This window comes from Diabrotica undecimpunctata, chromosome 1 (assembly GCF_040954645.1).
Source record: "Diabrotica undecimpunctata isolate CICGRU chromosome 1, icDiaUnde3, whole genome shotgun sequence".
NCBI lineage: Eukaryota > Metazoa > Arthropoda > Insecta > Coleoptera > Chrysomelidae > Diabrotica > Diabrotica undecimpunctata.
In genome coordinates, this window is record NC_092803.1 from 103545448 (window position 1) to 103570757 (window position 25310).

The 25310-nt window shown below is 35.2% G+C and overlaps 1 protein-coding gene across 2 annotated transcripts in view; it reads left to right on the top strand.

Moving 5' to 3' along the window:
• The window catches only part of Pi4KIIalpha (phosphatidylinositol 4-kinase II alpha), a 115926-nt gene that overhangs the window by 58855 nt on the left and 31761 nt on the right, over positions 1-25310 (top strand). For both annotated transcript variants that reach the window (XM_072545690.1, XM_072545701.1), the window contains exon 4: positions 23438-23569. In XM_072545690.1, coding sequence (XP_072401791.1) covers positions 23438-23569 — 132 coding nt within the window. The remainder of the gene's footprint in view (positions 1-23437; positions 23570-25310) is intronic.

A 25310-nucleotide genomic window follows, 5' to 3' on the forward strand; every position in this document is an offset into this window, starting at 1 on the left:
AATTGGTGCTGTTATTAAATGTTTTTTTAAGGTCTCAAAGGCATTTTGGCAGTCTGTATCCCAGCGGTATTCTCTTGCTTCCTCTGTAAGTCGCGTTAATGGCTTAGCGATATCTGCAAACTTCTTAATAAACCTTCGGTAGTAAGTACATAGTCCAAGAAAACTTCTAACTTGACGTTTGTCCGTTGGTACTGGCCATTCCTTAATGGAATCAATTTTTCCCTTATCCACGGCCACTCCTTCTTTACTGACTATATGACCCAGATAATTGACTTTACCTTGAAATAGCTTTAGTTTTGGGTCAGAATTTATCGTAACAATATAATTAACATTGTGGAAACTTGTTAAAGTTGGTAAACCAAAAGGAAGGTCACCGAGGTCACATGGTGGGGTAAATTTCTTTCAAGCTCATGAACACTGAACTGAGCGCCTTTGAAAATTTGCATTATCTCGGGCTCGGGTTCTACGTAACGTAGAGCCTTCTTCTTTGTTTTTTGATTTGGAGTAGCTCGCATAAAAAATAAGTTCAAACATATTTTCACCCCTATAAAACCACCACTAACCCCCAAAAATTATTTTTTTTTTCATTTTTTTTGCGTTTTTTCGATTTGTTAATTTTTTTACTATTTTTATTAATATTAGTATTTAATCTAAATTGTTTTTAGGGGTTGAAATGGTTACAAGGTTAATAAAAATAATTAACAATAATGTATATACTTTTATAAAACAGTCAAAAGTGATTATAAACCATTTATTTTAAAAATTTAAAATGATTATTTCTCTTTTGAAAAAAGAACTATAAGTAATAAAAAGAAAAAAGTGAAAAAACAATTTCATAAAGAAAAATTTATTTTTATAAATAGAATTGGTTTTTCAAGGGGTTTCAAACATCATATAATTTCAAAATATATTCAACATAGATAGAAAATTTCATTGATTAATAAAAACAGTAAAAAAATGAACAAACAGAAAAAATGTAAAAAAAAAGAAAAAAATTATAAACTCTAAATTTTTAGGGGCTGGTGGTCGTTTTATAGGGGTGAAAATATATGTAAGAACTTATTATTTTGTAACCGTTTCAAAAGATTCCGAAAATTCATTATAATTTCGATTAAATTTTTTTTAATAAAATTGCTTCCGCCATCTATCTGCCAAGTACTTTTAATTACCTCAAGGACTCTAACGTGATTTCTAATATATTCGTTAGATGAGACCGTTTGTCAACTTGTCACTCGTATTGCTTCCCAGCTAAAATTTCTAGCATCGGAGCATCATCTTTTTATCTCGCAGAACGCCAAGCCGCTAACGCGTGAATCTGTTCAGTTGGTCTTTAGACCCTTATCGGAGAGGCTAGAATATTGACAAAATATGTTTGGTTCGAGGTAATATAAATATCGAGTTGTGACATGGTATTCTAATCCCAGCCCAGTATCTCTTTATGATGTGATATATTGATCTTAAATGGAGTCGTACACAATGGTTTCATTTGGTCAACTAATTAGAGAGTGAAAAGAAACAATTTCTTCAAAATTACCAGCTATTGGATAATTCAGGTTGTACCAATTTTTATTATATTTTTTCTTCTATTGAGCAAGCGAGGAATATTTACGAACTTAAAAAGAAACAGTGAAGTGCTTATTATTAATTTAATTATAATAGATATTCTAGATAATAAATAACAGTATTTTTTATGTGAACGAATTTCGAAGTTTGGGATAAAATATAAATTCATTTTCTTAATTACTAAACGCCGTGATGTAAATGTTTGTTTTCTTACGACATGATTTTACTTTTAGTTTTGTATAAACACTCCTCATGGTAATTAAATACTGTAAACTGTAAACACAAATTGGTATTTTAATATAATTCTGAACTGTCAATATTTTTTTGTTTCTTTGGAAGATTTCTACAAAAATAATATATTATCTACTATAATTATACTTGGATTTCAAAAATAATACACAGCTTCTATATGGTTGAAAAAACCACGCCCTTTCTCTACGACGCGGGCAACCTGGCCTTGAATATAAATTTGTATGCATATACGCTACAAAATTGGCGCCCAACGTGGGGAATTTTTCAGGCTTTTGAATATTCCTACAAAATTGACGCTGTAACGTGGGGCTTCTTAATGTTACATGATTGATTTCTGTTTATATTTTATTTTTAAGATTCATAGTTGTTTGTGTATAATGATGTCATATCTGAGTTTTTATCTTCTGATGTGTGGTACATATATTTTTAGATGGGATTGAAACCTGTTGAGTTATACGGGCTAATATGTTTAAACAATTTGTAGGTATTCTAGTTCTCAATTCCTTTTCTTTGCAGTTTAGTCTTTTATTTATCTATATACTGTGGCTTTATTTGGCCTTTTGTCTAATTCTGTTGACGTTTTCGGGATCTTTAGATTTATTTTAACAGACTGGAATTTAGGAATTGAATCATCCAAGTTTTTATCCGCCGATATTTGGAATGCAAAGAGATTTATTTATAGAACCCTAATAATTATAATCCTCGATGTGTTTATTTTAAATAAACAACTTGCTCTTAGCGTTTGTTATTTGAAAAATCAATTAAGTGAATTCTATTTCTTGACCTTGTTTCATGGTTTGTATATACAGCAAACAGCTGGGAAAATTATATCTATATACAGACTGTTCCGACCTAATTTTAAAATGTGTTATCTGGATTCGTGCTGAATACTGATGCGAAATATTTTTTTAGTGGATGTGAAGTTGAGTTCTGTAATTTTGGATGTTTTTGATATAATATCTAAATCTGTTATCTGATAATTTTTTTTTATTTGTTAAAATTTTTCATACTTTGAAAGGAAAACTGATTTCCTGAAAAAGAAAATGTTTTCGATATTTTGCAGTCCGTGGTTCTTTTGTTTTGCAAGTATAAGGAAATAATGATATGACTTCGTTTATCTCTGGCTAAGGCCTATTTGTTGAGAATATAGAGAGAAAATATTGTTATGTTCCTTCTGTCATGTTAATTTTCTGTCTTTGTGTGGTCAGATGTACATAGTAGAAGTATGTTTTTGGTACTGGAACTTATTTTTATTTGTGGTTTTACTTTTCTTTTCTTGAGATGGTAAACACAAATTGGTATTTTAATATAATTCTGAACTGTCAATATTTTTTTGTTCCTTTGGAAGATTTCTACAAAAATGGCGCCCAACAATAATAATATATTATCTACTATAATTATACTTGGATTTGAAAAATAATACACAGCTTCTTTATGGTTGAAACGACTCTACGACGCGAGCAACCTGGCCTTGAATATAAATTTGTCTGCATCTACGCTATAATTTACAAGAACTACCCAAATCAAAAAGATGGCTCTACGTTACGTACTCGTAGAACCCGAGATATTGCAAATATTCAAACACGCTCTGTATGAAGTTCCGTTTTTACTTTTCATGAGCTTGAAAGAAATTTCTACTTTTAATGTTTATAAACAATTGCGCTGTGAATTAAAAAAAAATTAATGGGTCGTACAAACTTCTTTTTTTTAAGATGTGTTTTTTCATAACCTTGCAGATGATGCACTTTGTTTTTTTGTAAAAGTTAAAACGACGGAGATAATTTTATATGGCGAAAATGGTACTTCATTCGTTATCATTTATTTATAAGTAAACATATACAAATTAATATTCTTTTTTAAAAACATAAAAATTACACCTTACGAAGATAATGACACCATAAAAACACTTTTAAGTATTGACAAAGCACCTATACAGCCATTTGAAAATGACCTTTTTTAAACTTTTAAACTTAATAAAGGATTTTATAATAATAATAGTCTCCCGTTTTATACCGCTGTCGCGGCTTTGGGAGTATAGCAGGGTAGTCTGCTATATCTAGGGCCTACGGTATACAAAGAAGGTAACATGGCCAGTGCTACGCTTCAACCGTCTATTATTACCCCTGGTTTTACCCAAGGTACTCATTTTTATTCAGGCTGAGTCGACCTGGGGCCTATAGACATTTTTAAAATGTCTAGATGTTCTTGCCGGCGGTGGGATTCGAACCCCGGACCACCGGCTTGCGAGGCAAGCATCCTACCGCTTGCGCTACGCAGGCTCTTAAGGATTTTATACTATACTTTATTTACTGAACTCAATCCCAACTGCATAGTGAATTGAGTCATTCATTTTGTGTTCTGTTGGTCAAATTTTGACATCGACTGAAAGTTTCTATACAACCGAGTACACGTTTTCATAGCCTATGTAATGGTAATGGTGACTTAAAATTAAAAAATTATTCACATGCGGTTTATTCAAAAAATAATACTGAATCAATTAAAACAACAAAAGTTTAAATGTATATTTTAGAAATTTTATAGTGGTTTATACATTAGTATTTACCAATGGAAAGTTTTTAATTTAATTTCTTTTTTCGTTTTTACGCCATCAGCATTTATTTAATTTAAAGATTGTACTTCTACAAACAAGAAGATTATTAAAAAAATACTGTAAAACTAGTTAGAGACCAATTAACATTTTTGTTATTGACATAATTTTTGCTATTTGTAGAAACGTTTTAATTTATATATTTATTTATTAACGGGATAGCCCCAACGGCAGTATAATACAGTAAAGAAAATACCAGGCTCCGTGAATCATAAATCTAGGTAGAAATTTGACATTATAAGAGACCTCTTAAGTTGACTCATACTGATGTTAAATAAGTCCATAGCTGAGTTATTCAAAAATATCATATAGGTATTTGTGGAACTTATTATTTCTACCATATGATGTTCTATGAAGGGGGATATTAAAAGTTGTAATATGGTGCAAACCTATTTAACAAATAAGAAACATTAAATTTGATTTAATCCTTACTCGAGATTTTTTGTTGTCCGAGTTTCTAATTTTTCTTACCTTTTTCTCCACTGTTATAAAGCAGATGCCATAACATGGCCACAAAATGTGAATGCAGGAAAAAAATTCGCTCACGTTCAACTTAAACATAAAATGACATATCATTTTCAAAAATAAACTCCCTTTTGGAAAAGGTATTACTTTAAGTAATAGATTCCAAAAAAAAAGTAAAATAAAAAAATTAGGCAATTTCTCTACTCTTTTTTTAATTTCTTCTTTGTTTTGCATTTTCTGGGAAAATTTAAGACTCTGAGACGATAAAAGATAGAAACCTGGAACTCCTGATGGGTATTATGGCTTTTATGTGTTCTGAGAAATGAAGACTCGAGTGTTAAGGTGGATTAAAAAAAAAGTGGGAGTCGTACTGACTATCACAATGGAAAAACAGCTCTAATTTTGGGTATATTATTATTAACACCCCTCATTAACTTTTTTAAATAATATTTTCATAGTAAGTTTTTGAATTTTTGTCAATATTCAATGTGGTTCCAGGCGAACCAAGTTCGCCTGGAACATCAAGACGAAGCAGAACTAATCTGACTTGACAATGGCAAGTGTGACCTTGCCGAAACGTCGCCAAAACAATGGTTTTTCTAAAAACCAAAAATATTTAACCGCGGGGTCAAACCCGGAAAACAACTGAAACCACATATAGCTCCCGCGGAAATTTCAAATTCAATATATATATATATATATATATATATATATATATATATATATATATATATATATATATATCTATATATATATATATATATATATATATATATATATATATATATATATATATCAAAAGTATTATGTTCGAGAATATTCTGGGGTAGTCCCACCTCTAATTCGTCTCATCGAAACCGTATCGAAAGACGGGCGCTATTGAAATGCCGATTCTTACGTTTTCTAGATTCATCCTTCTAAGAATAATTATGACGTATCGGAGATGGGCTATTTCGTTACACTGCTCCCCTCTTAGATCTGAGCTTCCCGATCAGCAACTCCAGATGTAGGCCCAGGATGGCGAAATCTACAGAGCTCTCCAGCTCTGCATGAACCCCTCAAGAAGAAATAACAGTCTACAGACTTTGAAGGACACGATCTCTTCGGGTTAATACAACACACAGTAATTTGTACGCCGGTTTCTTGAAAGATCACTTCAAGCATGCTTCTGACAATCTTTCAGTCCAGATTTTCTAGTGCATGGCCTATCGTGGGTAAGGCCAAATTCTTGATGTCATAATTGCACACGATTTTCTTCAAATTAGTTAGAGCACGCCATATATCCTCGTAGCTTGCCCTGTCTGTATACGACTTCCTGGTCACCATATACAGCAAAGATCGAGGACCATCTTCTAATCTCAGTACTCTTCCAACTTTGGGCTGCTGGTTTTTTAACTCGTCCAAACGACCGAACTTCCTATAGAATACAGATGAGATTCCTTTAGTCATCTCAAGATCTTGGGCAACACAGTGGGCTAGAGAGACGTTATGCGGAACACTAAAAAGATCCTGCTGAACTTCTGTCGTCACGCCGAATCTAGCACTCTTTCTGTCTGCGTAATTTGACATAAATTCATTAAAGCTTGGTCGCCGGTCATCTTTGATCTCATGTTGAAGGGTTCTTGCTTCTTCTGTTTCATTTGAGCCAGTATATGGTGCAAGACGATTTATGTGAACTACTTTTGGTTTACCTTTCGGCAACTTCTTAATTCGTTATATTACGTCATTTATTCTCTTTTTAATTTCATACGGACCTTCCCATTGTCTTTGCAGTTTGGGAGACAAGCCTCGACGACGTTGTGGATTATAAAGCCAAACAAGATCACCTACTTCATAGCTTTCACTCTTGCATCGAGAATCATATTGATCTTTCATTCTGTCACTGGCTAACTGGATGTATTGTCGGGCAAGTTCATGAATGTTATTCATTCTTAACTTCAGGCGGTCGACATAATCTTCGCTTGCAACATGTTCTTCGGAAGGTCTGCAGCCAAACTCTAGGTCGCAGGGCAAACGAACTTCACGACCTAACATAAGGCAGGCTGGAGTCTGGCCTGTAGTTTCATTCACGGCCGAGCGGTAGGCCATTAGGAATAAATGAATGTGCTGGTCCCAATCTCTTTGATGTTCTGATACAACTTTGGACAGGTGTTTACCCATCGTTCGGTCATCCTCTCGACCATTCCATCTGATTGAGGATGCAGGGTTGTCGTTTTGGAAAAGGTTTGACTCGAAGTTTCGCCCTTGGTCGAAGTGGATCTCCAAGGGAACATAAATCGGCTAAAGAATTCTTTAACAAGTACCTCTGCAACGGTAGCAGCTTCTTGATTTGGTATCGCATAGGCCTCAGTCCATTTCGTAAAATAATCCATGGCTACCAGGATATATTTATTTCCATCATTTGTCTCTGGAAGTGGACCTGCAATGTCGATTGCTACTCTTTCCATAGGACTACCAACATTGTACTGTTTCATGGGTGTCCTCTTTTTACCAACTGGACCATTATTAGTTGCACACAGTTCACATTTCCGGCACCATCTTCTTACATCATCTTTACAGTTCACCCAATAGAACCGTTCTCGAACCTTTTGCAGAGTCTTCGTAATACCAAAGTGTCCACCTGATGCACCGTCATGTAACTGGCGCAATACTTCTGACACTTTACTTTTAGGTACAATCAACTGATGGATCATCTGCTTGAGCGTCTTATAGCTGTTGAGGCTGCCATTGATCATTAATGACGGTGGTGCGTCTCACGGGGCAAAATCTTTCTTCTAATTTAAGACAGTGATTACAATTTTCACTGCACGTCCGTCTCGAAAGCGCATCAGCATTTAAATGAACTCTTCCAGCCCTGTGTTCGATCTCGTAATCATATTCTTGTAATCGTTCTAACCATCTTGCTATCTGGCTCTCTGGATTACGAAATTGTAGGAGCCATTTTAGAGCAGCGTGATCCGTGCGAAGAAGAAACTTTCTGCCATACAAGTATTTATGGAAATGCTCACAAGCCTTCACTACGCCTAGCAATTCTCTCCTGGTAACGCAATAGTTTCTTTCTGGTTTCGACAAAACTTTGCTAAAGTAAGCGATGACTTTCTCCTGTCCATTTTGGATTTGGGAAAGAACAGCTCCTATTGCACTGTTGCGTGCATAGGTATCCAACACAAATTTTCCTGCCTGTCTAGGGTAGCTTAAAATCGGTGCGCTGATCAGAGCCATTTGTAAGTGTTCGAAAGCTCTTTGACACTCTTCGCTCCATGTATATTCTTTGCCTTCTTCTGTCAACTTTGTTAATGGCTTGGAGATGTTGGCAAATCCTTTGACAAAACGTCGGTAATATGTACATAGGCCAAGAAAACTTCTAATTTCGTGTTTATCTCTTGGTACTGGCCAATCCTTAATTGCTGCAAGTTTTTCAGGATCAGCTGTTACACCATTACTTGCTACAATATGTCCCAAGTACTTCACTTCTCGTCGAAAAAAGTGACATTTCTTCGGACTCAACTTCAAATTCGCTGCCCGCAAGACTTCTGTTGGATTATTGGCATGTTCATCGAAGGATCTTCCAACTACAATTACATCATCCAAATAAACCAGGCATGTTTTCCATGTTAGACCTCTTAAAACTGCCTCCATTAATCTTTCAAATGTGGCCGGGGCATTACATAAACCAAAGGGCATAACTGTGAACTGCCAAAGCCCTGATCCTATCGAAAATGCGGTTTTTTCACGATCAGCTGGCTCCATGTCTACTTGCCAATATCCACTTTTCAGATCGAGTGTGGAGAACCAACGAGAACCAGAAAGTGTATCCAAAGTATCGTCTATTCTGGGCAAAGGATAACTATCTTTTTTAGTTACTGCATTGAGCTGTCGGTAGTCAATACAAAAACGTGTTGAACCATCTTTCTTCTTTACTAGCACTACTGGTGATGTCGTCCATGGGCTATTTGATGGTTCAATTACCCCTTGTTTGTTCATATCTTTGATGATGTCTTGGGCTTCATCTAGTTTCGCAAATGGAAGTCGACTAGGTTGTTGTCTGATTGGCTGAGCGTCTCCGGTATTAATTTTATGCTTTACTATGCCTGTTTTGCCATTTTCCTTCTTATCGATGGCAAAAACATCTTGAAATTCTATCAGCATAGACTTCACTTTTTTAGTTTGTTCATCATCAAGATCTTGGCACGTTTTAATCATCGTCTCAACAAGCTCCTTTGGATACTTAGATTTCGACGGTTTCTCATTAGTATTCATGGAACAAATCGAAACCACGGGAACACACTGTCCGATCAAAGTTCTTTTACTTAACTTAATAGCAGTTCCCTTTAAATTCATAACTCTTACAGAAACGACAGCTCGAATTCTCACCAAAGCTCTTGCCGTTAGGAACTCGGCATTATTCACATCTTCGACCATCCTTAAACTTCCCTCTCTTCAGTAACCATCAGGTCTGGTCATCAAAATTGTCTCACTATTACCAGGTATCGTTACGTCACAAGTAGTTATGAAGCTGATAACATCTTCTTTGTCTTCATGAAACGGCAACTCTTCACCACTGATCTCGAGAACTCCACCTTTGACATTCAATACAGCCCCAACTTTCCTTAGTAAATCCATCCCCAATATGAACTCATCGGAGATCTCTGCAATTAATACTCTATGTTTCACTGTAGTCTGGCCAATGGATACTGACATATTAGCCTCGCCATATGCATTAATTATCTCACCAGTTGCTGTTCTAACCTTTACTGTTGCAGGCGATAATTTAAGATGGCCTCGTACAACTTCTGGACGTGCAATAGTTCTTGTTGCACCTGTATCTACCAAAAACGATGTACATATATTACTGATACGACCCTCCATGTACAAGCTATGAATTCCACCGGAGGACGTAATGTTAACAGTTACTATGGGGGCTGTGTTTCTCGAGGTCGGCAGTTGCCCCTTGGTGTCGACCCGTTCTAGTTTTCCGACGATTTTCTTGCAATTACGGCGAATGTGACCTACGTCACCACAATTCCAACATCTGGACTCGCGTCTCTTCGGCATCGTGTTACGAACTACTTTTCGTACCATTTCTTCCAGACGTTCATCGTTTGGTTCGTCGCCTTCTCAATGGTTCTTACTCGATGGCTCCGTGAAGTTTGACTAGCTGTTTCATGTTCCAAGGCAATAGCGAGCGCTTCATCTAGAACTTTTGGTCTTACGAGTCGTAAAGCTTTCTGTAATTCACTTTCTTTTAACCCATTGACAAAGGTATCTACAGTAATTTCTTCCAAAATGTTGTCTGGTACCTCCGGATAAGCCAACCGCACTATACGAGCAACATCTGCTTCAAACTCTTGCAAATTTTCACTTGCTCGTTGAATTCTACCTCTTAGTTGCGCGTTGTAGACTTGTTGTAGATGGGCATCTCCGTAACGTTTGTCTAGTCGAGTGAACAAGGTCTGGTAACATTTTTCTTGACCCTTAGGAATCGATCTTAGGATATCCGCAGCATCACCTCGTAAAGCAGCAGTTAAGGAAACAGCTTTTTCTTGTTCTGTCCAATGATTGGCTGTCGCAATAGCTTCAAATTGTCTAAGGTATATGGACCAGGAAGACTTTCCATCAAATGGTGGCAATTTGAATCTCATATTATGTGTCGTTTGATCTTCTCTTCTACTTTATCGAATGTTTTAGAAACTTCTTCAAATTTCTCATTGTTCTTTTTAGAAGTTTCTTCCATCATTTGAGAAACATTTTCAAATTTCTCGTCGAATCTTCTAGACATATTTTCGAATTTTTCGTCGTTTTGTCTAGCTGTTTCTTTAATAATTTGAGAAGTTTCTTCTATCATTTGCGATACATTTTTTATTTTCGTTAAAACTGCTTCTTCCGCTGACTAGAACTGGAATGTCTCTGGGTCTTCTCCATTCTTGTTGAGGACAGTCTTCAGTCGTTCTTGGAGTATCTTCTTGGACCCGCTGCAGTCTTCATCGCGTTCTTCTAATTGCTCACGCAACTGTTTTACTGAAAGTTCTACTAGCAGCATCTTTGGTCAGGCACACACATACTTTTTAAATGTTGTTTCGTACAAAGATCACTACCGAACTACGCGGATGTTCCCGGCGGACAATACTTTTCAAAAGTTCAAAAGTCTTTTTTTTTATTTAGCAATCACTGCTGAATTTATTTCTAAATCTCACACCGGACACCAACTGTAGTTTGGTGACGAGATTAAATAAAACGAGCGGTTCGAATTTATATAAATATATTTATTTATAGTTTACAGTTCGGTACTCTCTTATCAACTAAAACTAACTCATAACATCGTTACATATATATACCAAAAGTATTATGTTCGAGAATATTCTGGGGTATTCCCACCTCTAATTCGTCTCATCGAAACCGCATCGAAAGACGGGCGCTATTGAAATGCCGATTCTTACGTTTTCTAGATTCATCCTTCTAAGAATTATGACGTATCGGAGATGGGCTATTTCGTTAATAAATATATATATATATATATATATATATATATATATATATATATATATATATATATATATATATTGGAGTCTCGTTCCAACCTTTGCTGGAGACGGTCGCATAAATTTGTTTTTCTAGTACAAAAATATCTATTATTATAGTAACCAGTTCTTATTGGAAACTATATCGTTAATTACTAATATTAATTATCAGTGTTCTAAAAACGCAAACAAAATAAAACAAGTGCTATTTCCAAACGCCAAATACCGGTAAATAAAAGTCATAGGCGTATCATAAATAATTGTTCGTGATGTATAGAATATTTAATCGTGATACAGGATGGACATAGACAATCCGTTCTTAAATTCAAACAAAGTGAGCAGATCTCCGCTGAGAAGTTCAACTTCAGAAAAACACACTGCTAATCTGCAAATAACTACCATGCAACAACCATCGAGCAACAGAACCTTGTCTAGCGAACATCAAAGGAATGAAAATTGCTCAACCAATATAGTACTCCAAGAGACAGAGTCAACTGAGAATCAACATGAACAACCAGGTAACTCTTTTCTTTCTAATCATGCTTCTTCTTCTTCTTCTTATCTACCGTCACAAATATACATCGCTAATCCACAAGATAGCCAAGAAAACCAAGATCAAGAATGGAAAACTGTTCAAGCCCACAAACGAGCAAGAAATGACAGCCCTGGAGGTAATAAACAACTAAAACAAACAATAATGAGCGATTACTGGCTCAAAGCACCCACACCAACGTCTAATAGATTTGCTAGCTTAGATGAAGTACCTGATGAGACCAACCAAACCAGAACTGATGCAGTTAAAGAAAGTATTCAACCCCCACCCATATTTGTTTCAGATGTAGGTGATATACAACCTCTTCGACAATTGTTAGAAACAATATCCCCTCTGGGATATTCCATCAAATGTCTCTATAACAACCAAGTAAAGATCCAGCCCTCAACTTCTGAATATTACCGAAACATAACCAAAGCACTCGATGAGAAAAATACACATTATTACACCTACCAAACAAAGGAAGAAAGAACATTCCGAGTTGTGCTTCGTAATATGCATCAGACAGCAGATAAAGACGCTTTAGTACATGAGCTAGGATTAATGGGACACGAAGTAACCAACATAGCTAATATATATAAGAATGGATCCAAAATAGCGCTTCCGCTCTTTTATATAGAATTAAAAACCAAGCCAAATAATAAAGACATATATGATGTGAGAGCACTCCAGAACATGATTGTGTCCTTCGAACCACCATATCCCAAACGTCAGGTTCCCCAATGTACCAAATGTCAACGCTACGGTCACACACAAAAATTCTGCCATATGCCTCCAAGATGCGTAAAGTGTGCAAGTAATCATCTTACTTTACACTGTCCACGAAAAGAACGCAGCAATAACGTAAAATGTGTACTTTGTATGGGAAACCATCCGGCCAACTATAAGGGCTGCAGCGTATACAAACAAATACAAAAAGAAAAATTCCCCCAACTCAGAAAGAATCAAGAGACCCACAGAACAGACACCCATGAAACCAATAGTCAAAGAGTAACCCCTGGTGTTTCTTACGCTCAAAAAACTTCAGGAAATAGTCAAGCGGATGAAATCACAAATCAACAAACTAATGTCGGCTCAAACCATTCAACGAAAATTGCCAACCTTGAAAACCTGATGACAAAACTAGTAGAGAGAATGGACACTATGCTTAATCTTCTTATGACTATGATTTCCAAAATGCACTAATGCAACACAGACTTAAAATAGCCGTCTGGAACTCAAATGGCCTAATGAACCACATCCAAGAAATAAAAATTTTCCTCGACGAGAAGAAAATTGATGTTATGCTTGTATCAGAAGCTCATCTAACAGACAAAAACTATATCAAAATTCCAAAATACATTGTCTACTACACAAAACATCTAAATGACAAGGCACACGGTGGCACAGCTATTATTATCAAATCTAATATAAAACACCATGAGTTAAATAAGCTCAGTGAAAAGTACCTGCAATCAACTAGCATTGTCATCGAAGACTGGCTAGGCAACCTTACCTTATCTGCGGTCTACTGTCCTCCTGGTCAACCAATCAACGAAAACAACTTTAGCACCTATTTCAGTTCTCTTGGACACAAATTCATAGCAGGAGGAGACTTTAACTGTAAACATCATCACTGGGGCTCTAGGGTAATTACAACAAGGGGTAGACAACTGCTGAAGTCAATAACAGGAAACAACCTACAATACATATCTACAGGAGAACCAACTTATTGGCCTACAGATCCAAATAAAACACCAGATCTCTTAGACTTCTGTGTGATTAAAGGTATCTCTCTTAACTATTTAGCAATAGAATCATGCTGGGACCTCTCTTCAGACCATTCTCCCATTCGAATTGACCTAGACTCCAAAATCATAATCAGAAATAAGCCTCCAGTCCTAACCAATAATCAAACAAATTGGAAAATATTCCGAAGCGCACTAGCAGAACAAATACCAACGAACTTGCCACTTAAAACAGAATTACAAATTGAAAATGCGGTACAACAACTTACTACCTCCATACAAAAGGCAGGTTGGATTTCTACTCCTGAACAAACAACATGGAAGGAAAGCATAAACTGTTCGCAAAGTGCAAAAAACCTGATCGATGAGAAAAGAAAACTTAGGAAAAAGTGGCAAAACACACACGCTCCTATTGACAAACAAAATTTAAACAGAATTACCAGAAGACTCAAAAATCTATTAAAAGAAGAGAAAAACAGGGGGATCCAAACTTACTTAGAAAATTTGACTCCGTCCAAAGACACCAATTATTCTCTATGGAAGGCGACGAGAAAGGTAAAAGGTCCACAAGACGCCATACCTCCTCTAAAAAATGTCAAAGGTAAATGGGCAAGAACAGACACAGAAAAATCTGAGACATTCGCTGAACATCTTTCTATAGTATTTAGTCCTTTTAACAGAGTAGTGCCATTAGAACAAGAAGAACCATTTAATTCTTTTCTTGAGGCTCCATATCAAATGGATCTACCAATTACCAAGTTTAATATTAAAGAAGTAAAACAGATAATAAAGAATGAGATACAACCCAATAAGGCTCCGGGATTCGACCTCATAACGGGTAAGATCCTCCAGGAACTAACCAATGACTGTTACAGAATAATCACTATGATCTTCAATGCCATGCTTAGTCTGCATTACTTCCCTCTGCAATGGAAAGTGGCACAGATTATACTCATTCAAAAACCTGGTAAAGATCCAAAAGATGTCAACTCATACCGACCGATTAGTCTACTCCCAGTCATCTCTAAGGTCTTCGAAAAACTTCTACTACGAAAAATCAAACCAATATTGGACGAAAAGTGTCTCATACCTGACCATCAATTCGGTTTTCGTAACCAACATGGTACAATAGAACAAGTTCACAGACTATACACAACAATAAGAAGTAGTCTCGAGAACAAGCAATATTGTACTGCAGCCTTTCTAGACGCCTCTCAAGCTTTTGACAAGGTGTGGCATACAGGACTTCTGTACAAATTAAAGAAAAATTTACCTTACCCTTACTTTAAACTGCTTCAATCATACCTTACAGAAAGGAGATATCTGGTAAAATATAGTGAAGCCTATACAAAACTCTACCCCATCCTGTCTGGTGTACCTCAGGGTAGTGTGCTCGGACCGATTCTGTACCTGATATATACGGCTGACTTGCCAATAAGCAATAACCTAACGCTTGCAACATTCGCAGATGATACTGCTTTCTTGGCCTCTCATAGCAACCCAATAATAGCATCAGAGAGACTGCAACTACATCTGAACAAAACAAATGAATGGCTGAAACTCTGGAGAATTAGAGTAAACCCCTCAAAATCTACACAAATTACATTCACTCTAAGAAGAGGTACATGTCCACAAGTTAACCTAAATGGACACCCTTTGCCCCAAAAGCATGACGTAAAATACTTAGGTATTCACCTTGACAAACGTCTAACTTGGACCAAACATATATGGATGAAAAGGCTTCAATTGGGAATTTTATACAGAAAACTTTACTGGATGTTGGGAAAAAACTCTCACCTATCGATTGACAACAAGCTACTGATATACAATACAATAATAAAACCCATTTGGACATATGGCTCACAGCTCTGGGGTTCAGCTAGCAAATCTAATATTATGATAATACAAAGATTCCAATCCAAAACTCTGAGAACAATCGCTAATGCACCTTGGTATATCCAGAATGATGCAATACATAGAGATCTTCAGGTACTAACAGTCTCTGAAGAGTGCAAAAAAACTTCTGAACAATATCAAAACAGGTTGCGGGCGCATCCTAATACCCTGGCACACAATCTTCTCAACAACCAACAAGCGAAGAGATTGAAGCGACATGACCCCTTGGACCTACCTCACCTATCCTGACAGAGCCTACAGCAGTGGGAGTTACGCCTTCAACAACACCCAGCCATTGTGATCAGTGCCGCTTTTAGTGCTCGCGTATCAGTGTATGTGCGCATCCTACCGGTAAAAAGCCAATTTGTGTCGTGATGATTTGGTCACTGGACCTTACATCTCTCTGTCATGTAAAGACAAAAAATTTTACTTATTGTTGGGTTGGAGTCAATAAAAGGGCTATTGGTTAACTATTTTTTTAATCTCGAGCTTTCAATTGTGTTTACAATTATTATCAAGAGCTAAAAAAGACAAAATATCTTACAAGGTTGAACTAGAAAGAAAAAAAATTTTTGTTAACTTACCAAATAAAAATTAGTTTAGTAAATAAAAATTGCTGCTAATACATCTTAAAAATAATTAATATAAAAATGTCCTAATCTAATAAATGCTTCTCTGAAATTTTTTTTTATAATTTTGAAAACATTTTTTTAATACAAAAATAATTGAATTTATAAATAAGTTAAAATAGCAACCAATTACATACATATATATATATATATATATATATATATATATATATATATATATATATATATATATATATATATATATATATATTTATATATATATTTTAATGTATAACGGTAAAAAATCTGAGAACAAACAGAAAAGAAACGAGTAGAATAGATTTAATAGAAGATCTTGGATCGAACACTACTCACACCTTTTGACTGAAATAAGACCTCAATTCACGAACATCAGTACAACAACATATGAACTGGAATTCAGTGAAGACGATGAAATAACAGTACAGGAAGTCGAGAATGCAATACAAACTCTAAAAAATCGGAAGTCATGCGGACCACAAGGTATACCAAATGAATTATTAAAACATAGCCCACAAGTATTACGGGAATTACTGGCGTATGTCTTCACCTTATTCTATAATGGACACGACTTACCACCGGAGTGGACAAAAGCACATATTAACAACATCTACAAAAAAGGAGATAGAAAGAATTGTTCAAACTACAGGGAGCTAAGTGTCATAAATTCACTCTCAAGACTGTATGGAAAAATAATAAAAAACAAAATTGAAAAAGAGATGACAGTTGTTGAAGAACAGAATGGCTTTCGTGCAGGCAGATCCTGTATGGACAGTATATTCTCTCTAAAGCAAGTTATCGAGAAAAGATTAGCCCACAACCTTTCAACTCATATAGTCTTTATAGATCTGACAAAGGCATACGATAGTGTACCACTTTCAATGCTTTGGGTAGCAATGGAAAAACAAGGAATAAGCAAAAAAAAAATATACAAGCAGTACAACAGCTCTACAAAAATATGACGGCCAACATGGCCTAAAGCAAGGCTGCTGCATAGCACCTACACTCTTCAAAATATATCTAAATGAGGCACTCTCAGTGTGGAGAAGAAAGTGCTGCAATATGGGCATCCCAATCGGAGATGATAGATTGTACACGATACACTTCGCTGACGACCAAGCCATTCTAGCTGAAGACGAGAGTGATGTAGGCTACATGCTTAGAAAACTGGAAGATGATTATACCAAATGGGGCCTCACAATTAATATACAAAAAACTGAGTATTTAGTTGTAGGAGAAAAACCAGAAAGCCTACAAATCGAAATGGGAACTATAAAACCAACAGACAATTTTAAATACTTGGGAGTCCAAATAACATCAAAAGCAGGAAGTAGCGAAGAAATACACTCCAGGATTGGCCAAGCAAGATCAGCCACCAGACAGCTACACGGACTATTATGGAATAAAAAAATAACAAAAGAAAATAAAAGAAGAATCTATAAAACAATAATAGAAAGTATTGGGCTGTACGGCGCCGAACTCTGGGAAATAAACCAAAGAAACAAATCAAAAATTAAGGCCATGGAAATGAACTACTGGAGACGATGTTGCCAGCTCACTAGACTTGATAGGGTGAGAAACGAAGATATTCGGAGAGAAATGGAAATCGATCTAGACATAATAGACACAATCGAAGCCAAAAGACTTAACTGGTATGGGCACCTTCAGAGAATGCCTGAAAATAGATGTCCAAAAAAAAATAGAAGAATGGACTCCGCCAACTAGAAAAAAACGAGGTAGACCAAGACGATCCTGGAGAGATCTAACAACTGAAGATTGCTTCGACAGAAAACGCTGGAAATTAGGATGCGAGAAGCGGCGCCAGCTGTAGAAGACTCGCTTGTTATATATTATATAAATTTTAATGTTAATCAAATTTATCGTTCAGTAACTGAATCATTCGGTCTAAAAGCGGATAAAATACAAGAGTTTCACTTTAGCACTATTAGCATATTTCAGCATTATTGTCTAATCTAGTAGAAACTAAACTTTACGTTTTCTCGTAGTATGTCAATTTGCAGCTTATCACAAGTGTCTTTTACTTTGGAAGAAATATTATCAAATATAGATGGTTCGATCCTTAATTCTTCCAAAGCAAGCTTTAAATTTGAAACGTCTATAGCTTCACAAATATCTATGTCTGGTGATTGAAGTAATTTGCTAACTTTGACAACCATTTGCAGAATTGGATGCATTATTTTCATACACATAATAAAATCAAAGGATTTTATTTAATGTTATCCTCTTACAACAGGTTAAATACAGCAATATATTTCTTTAAAACAATTTTTACACACAATATCCTTATTGTACTATTGTTTAAGTGGTCGCCAAAAATCAACTCTCCGCTGGCTTGAGGACCTGACAATTTTAACAAAAATTTTTACTTCGTCCATGGCCTAATCAGCTGCCTATTTCTATTAGTTGGACAAAGTTGTCCTCTCTTTTGAGCTAGGAAGATGTATGTTCTGTTCATGTTAAATCTTGTAAAATCGAGCCAGTGTAATTAAAATATTATAATTAACCATGATTTTCATGTAAGAGAAGGGTCTCTACATCTTTTTACATAACTAGTTTCAACTTTTTTTAATGTAAGTATTTTCCACATGTTTTGTAATTTAAGTCAAAATTTTACCGTATGTTTTTTGTCATTTTAAAGTGGAAATATACTTTCAGGTTTTTCCACTGATGATGGTCCGACTGGACCGAAAACATTTTGAAGATTTGTAATCCTTTTGGATAAATTTTAAAATATACCATTATACATAAGAAGTTCTTACTTCTATGTAAGTTTTTTGAACTATGGTATACAGCCAACCACTGGTTTTCCCCTTTTAGTTTTTAATTAGTCAAGATTTATTAGAGCAACTCAATCCATTCACTATCGATCTCGCGCCAGCGCTTGATTCGGCTACTGCTCGGGCACGTATGGGTTCTATCCTGTTACCATAGACGTATATATTAACCAACGATGTAATACACTAACGATGGAATGTGTTGACATTTTTACATGTAGTTGATAAACGAAGGAACTCTAGGTCACATTATCAGCTACAATGGCCGACGTGAATTTGACAGGTGATTAACACTAGAAAGTCGGAGGGGCCAATTTGGCCCCTGTTGCGATTTGAAGTTATTGTAGTTCTTTTATTTGACACAATAATAATTTCATATTTTATGACTTTTAATATTTTGATACAAAGTCTTATTTAACGCAAAAAATATTGTTTACTAAATTTATTAAATGGATTTTCTAACAAACCTACCATAGAAGTCTGAAGGGACCAAACTGGCCCTGTATTAATTATTATCGTTTTCTCGGAAATTTGACGATTTCTTTTAACTTTCTGTCGGATAGATAAAATTATGTTTATGTACGTTTATTCCTAGAAGGTATTTTGTTACATACTGTTTGTTCCTTGAAAGTATTTTGTTTATTGAGCGGTTTATTAGGTTCTGCTGACTCTCGTTTCTAGAATATTGAAACATTCGTTCAATTGTGAAAATTCAAGACGACTGTAAAGATGTCTCGTCGTGGACTATCAGAGCTTGAACTTCTTGAAGAAATACGAAAAATACAAGAAGATGTTTCGGGAGGTGAATCTGAATTTGCAGAAAATAATGAGTCAGACGATGAACAATACGTACCACCACAAAATAATGATTCAAGTGACTCTGATGCTTCAGAGCAGTTAGAAAGTTTTATTGTACAAGACTCACCAATTTATGTAAACACTGCTTCTACAACTCAACAGCACGAGTCAGCTAATTTTATCGTGAATCCAAGTGCATCTAAGCCAAGTCACAAGAGAAAAAGAGGTCAACAAGGAAAAACTATTTCATTCGGAGACACCGAACAATCGAAAGACGGAACAACGTGGAAAGTTATTGATTCTGGATCAGTACCTGGTAAGATTATGATTTTTAGTATCTTCATATTCATTGGATGTTTGCTCATTACAGGACGCCGCGCTCAGCACAACATTTATCGAGAGGAATCAGGTCCTACGTCGTATGCAAAAAGGAACGTGAGGAACAATTGTGTGGTAAGTGCTTGGCATCTAATAATCAACGACAGCATGTTACGTCATATAAAAGAATGCACTATTGCAGAAGCACATCGATGTTTGAAAAATGACACATGGACTATAACTTTGGAAGAACTGGAGGCTGCCCTTGCTATTATGTACGCAAGAGGAGTCTACGGCGCCAAAAATTTCCCAACCAATAGCTTGTGGTCAAAAGTATGGGGTCCTCAGTTTTTTAGGCAAACTATGCCACGAGACAGATTCAAGGATATTATAAAATATCTCAAATTTGACATAAAGCAAACGAGATCTGAACGATTGAAAACCGACAAATTTGCTCTAGCCTCTGCGGTTTGGAATGGATTTATAGAAAATAGTGGTGCATGTTACAAACCGGGAATAAACCTTACTGTGGACGAACAACTACTGCCTTCTAAAGCCAGGTGCCCGTTCACACAGTACATATCAAATAAACTGGATAAGTTTGGCATAAAATTTTGGCTTTTGACATGCGTGGAATCAAAATATATTGTAAATGGTTACCCTTATACTGGCACTGATCATCTACGCAAGAAAGATACAAGTGTTGGTGAACATGTTGTTTTGCGGTTAATGGAAAATCAACTGGGAAAGGGCAAAAATGTTACGACAGATAACTACTTTACATCGTTAAAATTGGCCAAGGCATTGCAAAAAAAATCAACAAGTCTTGTGGGTACTTTGAATCGCAACAGAAAGGAAGTTCCTCTAAGCGTAAAGAGTAAAAATGGAGAATTATATGTTACCCATATATTCCAGAGCGACGAAAAGATAACACTTACTGCATACCAAGGAAAGAGTCACAAAAATGTGCTTTTGTTGAGCTCATTACATCAATCAGTGGATGTTGCTGTCGATGGAAAAAAACTTCCTCAAACAGTAAGTTTTTATAATAAAACAAAATACGGGGTTGATGTAGTGGACCAAATGGCGCGTCTTTATACCACAAAAGTTGCTTCAAGACGATGGCCAATGCACGTGTTTTATAACATTCTTGACTTAGGAGCAATAAATGCATGGATTATTTATAAAGAAGTTACTGGAAGTAAAATCAGTCGTCGTAAGTTTATTCTTCAGCTGTGTGAAGAATTACGGGCTCCATACCTTGCCTCCCGAAATCTGGTACTATACCCAGCACCACCGGATTTACCAACTACCAGCACCGTTACTAGCCAAAAAAGAAAAAAATGTCAGTTAAAAATGTTTTGTAAAGGAAATCATACTTCCAATGAGTGCCACGGCTGTAACAAGGCAATGTGTGGCAAATGCCAAAAACTGCAAACTGTATGGTGTTCCAAATGTTTAAAATGAAACTAAAAAATTAAATCAAATTCTATCGTCAGGAGTTTATATAATTTCTTAAAACTGTTTATTTTTATTTTTTGTTTATTCCCAAATAAATAGTTAATTCTAAACTTTTATTGATTTAGGAACTTGGGGCCAAAATGATCCCTTCGGGCTTTCTAGGTAGGTATGCTAAGCCCGACTTTCTAGTATTAATGTCAATAAGGTTATCCCCGATATTTTAATGTTAAACAAGTAATATGTGTTAAGTCAACAATTTAATGTATTCTTTTTGGTAAATCAATCAATTTGTTAAATTTTTAATATCAGTGGCGTGTGATGCGCAACTACGTACCTGTAAAATATATATGTTATAAAAATAATAATTTTTTAATTTTACAATGTTACACGTCATTATATCTTTTAATGTGGTAATAACACGAAAATAATTATTGTACATGTATACATACATATATATACATATATATATATATATATATATATATATATATATATATATATATATATATATATATATATATATATATATATACCGGCAAAATAACGCAAAAGATAGAAAACATAACACGTGAAATAAAAAGAGATGAAAGTAGTAGAGGTGGGAAATTATCGATAGAAACCTCTAATTTACATTAAATTACATTAGGACTATCGATAGTTTCCCACCTTTAGACGTTAGCTTATGAGCTATTTAGTTGACTCAGTCATAATATTACAAGTGACATGACAATATTACAATATTACAATATTACAATATGACGTCGAATATTTAAATTTTTTAAATTTCGCATAAAGTAAAAACTGATTGAAGGCAATAAAGCAAATGTAAGTAAACAATTTAATTAGTAGTAATTTGATAATTAATTCTGTGTTGACGAATACAGAATAACAAGCTATGATAATTCTGTATTGAGAAGAGTGTATGCGACGTCTCAAATCATAGTTTATTATTGATCAATACTTTAATGTTGGATAAAAAATACACCTACTTAAACTGTTTTTACTTACATTACGTGGTACGTATTACTATGACTGAAGTCAACCAGCTCATAAGCTAACGTCTAAAGGTGGGAAATTTTCGATAATTCTAATGTAATGTAAAGTAAATTATAGGTTAATATGGATAATTTCTCACCTCTACTACTTTCATCTCTTTTTATTTCACAACGTATTATTTTTTCTATCTTTTGCGTTATTTTGCCGGTTCTTAAGGCACTCATCCCTGTATATATATATATATATATATATATATATATAAATATTCGGACATTGTTATCAGGTACTTTGGACCCAAATATCTATTCATAGGTCCCATCCTTAGTATATTACATCGTCGATATTGACATAGGCTGACCATAGCGGCCGCGCGTGCTGACGACAAGATTTCTTGCGGTTGTTCAATCTGTCTCTCTCTATCTCCTCATTGAAACTCCTCACTCTTTCTTTTCCCCACCAAAAAGAGACGCTGCTATACTTACTTATTGTAAGACAGAGACACAAACCCATGTTAATATACACGTATATACCTGTTAGCTGCAATAAAATTGGTTCCAAATAACTGGTTGGAGCAAATATCGTAATTTTTGCTCGGCAGCGGATTTAAAAAAAAACTACGGAAATGTTTTTTTGGAAAACATTTCCGTAGTTTTCCGGTTTTCCATTTAATGGAAAAACTCCATTAATAATATGAATGTACTCTCATATCAAATTAATAAATGCATGCTCCTTCTTTAGATTAAGAAGTACATATTTGGAATCTGTCTTTTTGTGTTTATTAATATATTTTTCATTTTTGTCCCTTTGTAAATATTTAATTGTGTACAATAAAAATTCTTAAAAAACAAACGTTATAATCATGTTTTTCATTTGTTTTAGGTAGTTAAATTAGTATCAGAAACTTTTCACTATTTAAGGATAGATAGGCAAAAAGCTAGGGTAAAAAGGGCGATCATGGAACAGTTCCCTAATGTTGGATTAAGATTTAATAGGATAGGTTTGCCACCGAAAGTAAGTACCTTCTTAAACAGAAAAAAATCATGTAAACTTATAAATGACATTCAAATCAAATTTAAATTTTAAAATAATTGTCATAATATGTAAATAAAAAATATTAAGTAAAAATATATAGTTCACTAAGTACTTACTGAAAATTATCAATAAAAGTTTGTGTGTGTGTTTGTGTGTGTGTGTGTGTGTGTGTGTGTGTGTGTGTGTGTGTGTGTGTGTGTGTGTGTGTGTGTGTGTGCGTGTGTGTGTGTGGTGTGTGCGCCGTGATGGGTCCTCCTTGATAACTTTTATGGTGCCACCATTGGAAAATGTTGAGATTTCTGTTGGATTTCTGGTTGGGATGTCTGCAGTAAATATCAGGTAAAGGAGAGGAACTAGCACCCTACCCTGTGGCGCCCCTGAATTATTGGGAAAGTATGTGGAAGTCGCTGTGTTATATTTTACTTGGCAGTAGCGATCTTCGATATAAGATTGTATAATGAGGTAGTAGGGAGTTGAAAGGATGCTTTTAAGGTGGTATAAGAGTCCATTGCGCCTTACTCTACCAAATGACTCTACATCTAAGAACGTAGCTGTGCAATATATATATATATATATATATATATATATATATATATATATATATATATATATATATATATATATTGCGTCCTCAATAGCAGTGAGGATTTTTGTTATTATTCTATGGGTCTGTTGTGTTATAGAATGTCTCACACAAAATCCGAACTACTGTGTAGGTATTTCTGCATCTAGGTTAATATCCTTCTTTAATCTATCAATCAGTAGCCTTTCGAATATTTTAGAAATTGTAGGCAACAGACTGATTAATCGATAGGATGACGTTTTATCTGGAAGTTTGCATGATTTGTGAATCATAATTTTTTTCAATGCCCTTTCGTGGTAGATTTTTCAGTATCAATCCTGTTGTGAGCAGGTGCCTTGTGGTTGTTGGATTTTTCTATTTTGTGTTTCACTTCTAGTGAATTGAAATGTTTTATTGGTAGGACAATACTATGTATCCAGAAAGTCTCTATTAAGTTTTCGTTATTATTATCATATGGTTGGCGTTCTTTAAAAATGTCAGATTAGTATTTGTTGATTCGTTGATTCTTTTTCGTGGTCTGTTCTTCTCCGTGTATTGCCGTCTTTTTAAGTGCTTTGTTGCCTTCCAGATTCTGTGATCATCTTTTGATAAGCTACTAATATAGTGTTCAAATGTAGAATTGCATTCATAATGTAAGGCTGATCGTAACTGTCTTGTTGTCGGTTGTATTCGGCTTTGTCACTCAAATTCCGACTTCTTTGCCATCATGTCATCTACCTCTTGCCCTCCATTTCTCAGCTATTAGTTATCTAATATGGTCTGGAGTGTTGTTTTTATTTTCTTGATTAAGAGTTACTGGTGGTGTAGCTCTACTTGCAGCTTGTTGAATTTGGCAGGTGAGGTTGTTTATAACTTTACCTATATCATTTTTATCTTTTAATCTGATTTCAAGATTTAGATTTGTTTGGCGCTCATACTTTTGAATTTACACCAATTAGTTTTAGGATACGTCAACATAGCTATTTCAGGTCGTTTAATTATATGAGTGCTGAGTGATGCTGTGATTGGTATCCCAATTTTCTTCTATGTCCGTCTAGTTTGTTGCTATTCCTTTTATCACAAAAAAACCATGTAGATCCAGCTGTATATTTGAGTCAGTTAGCCAGTAGTTCATCCTATTGATGGCATCTATCAGGT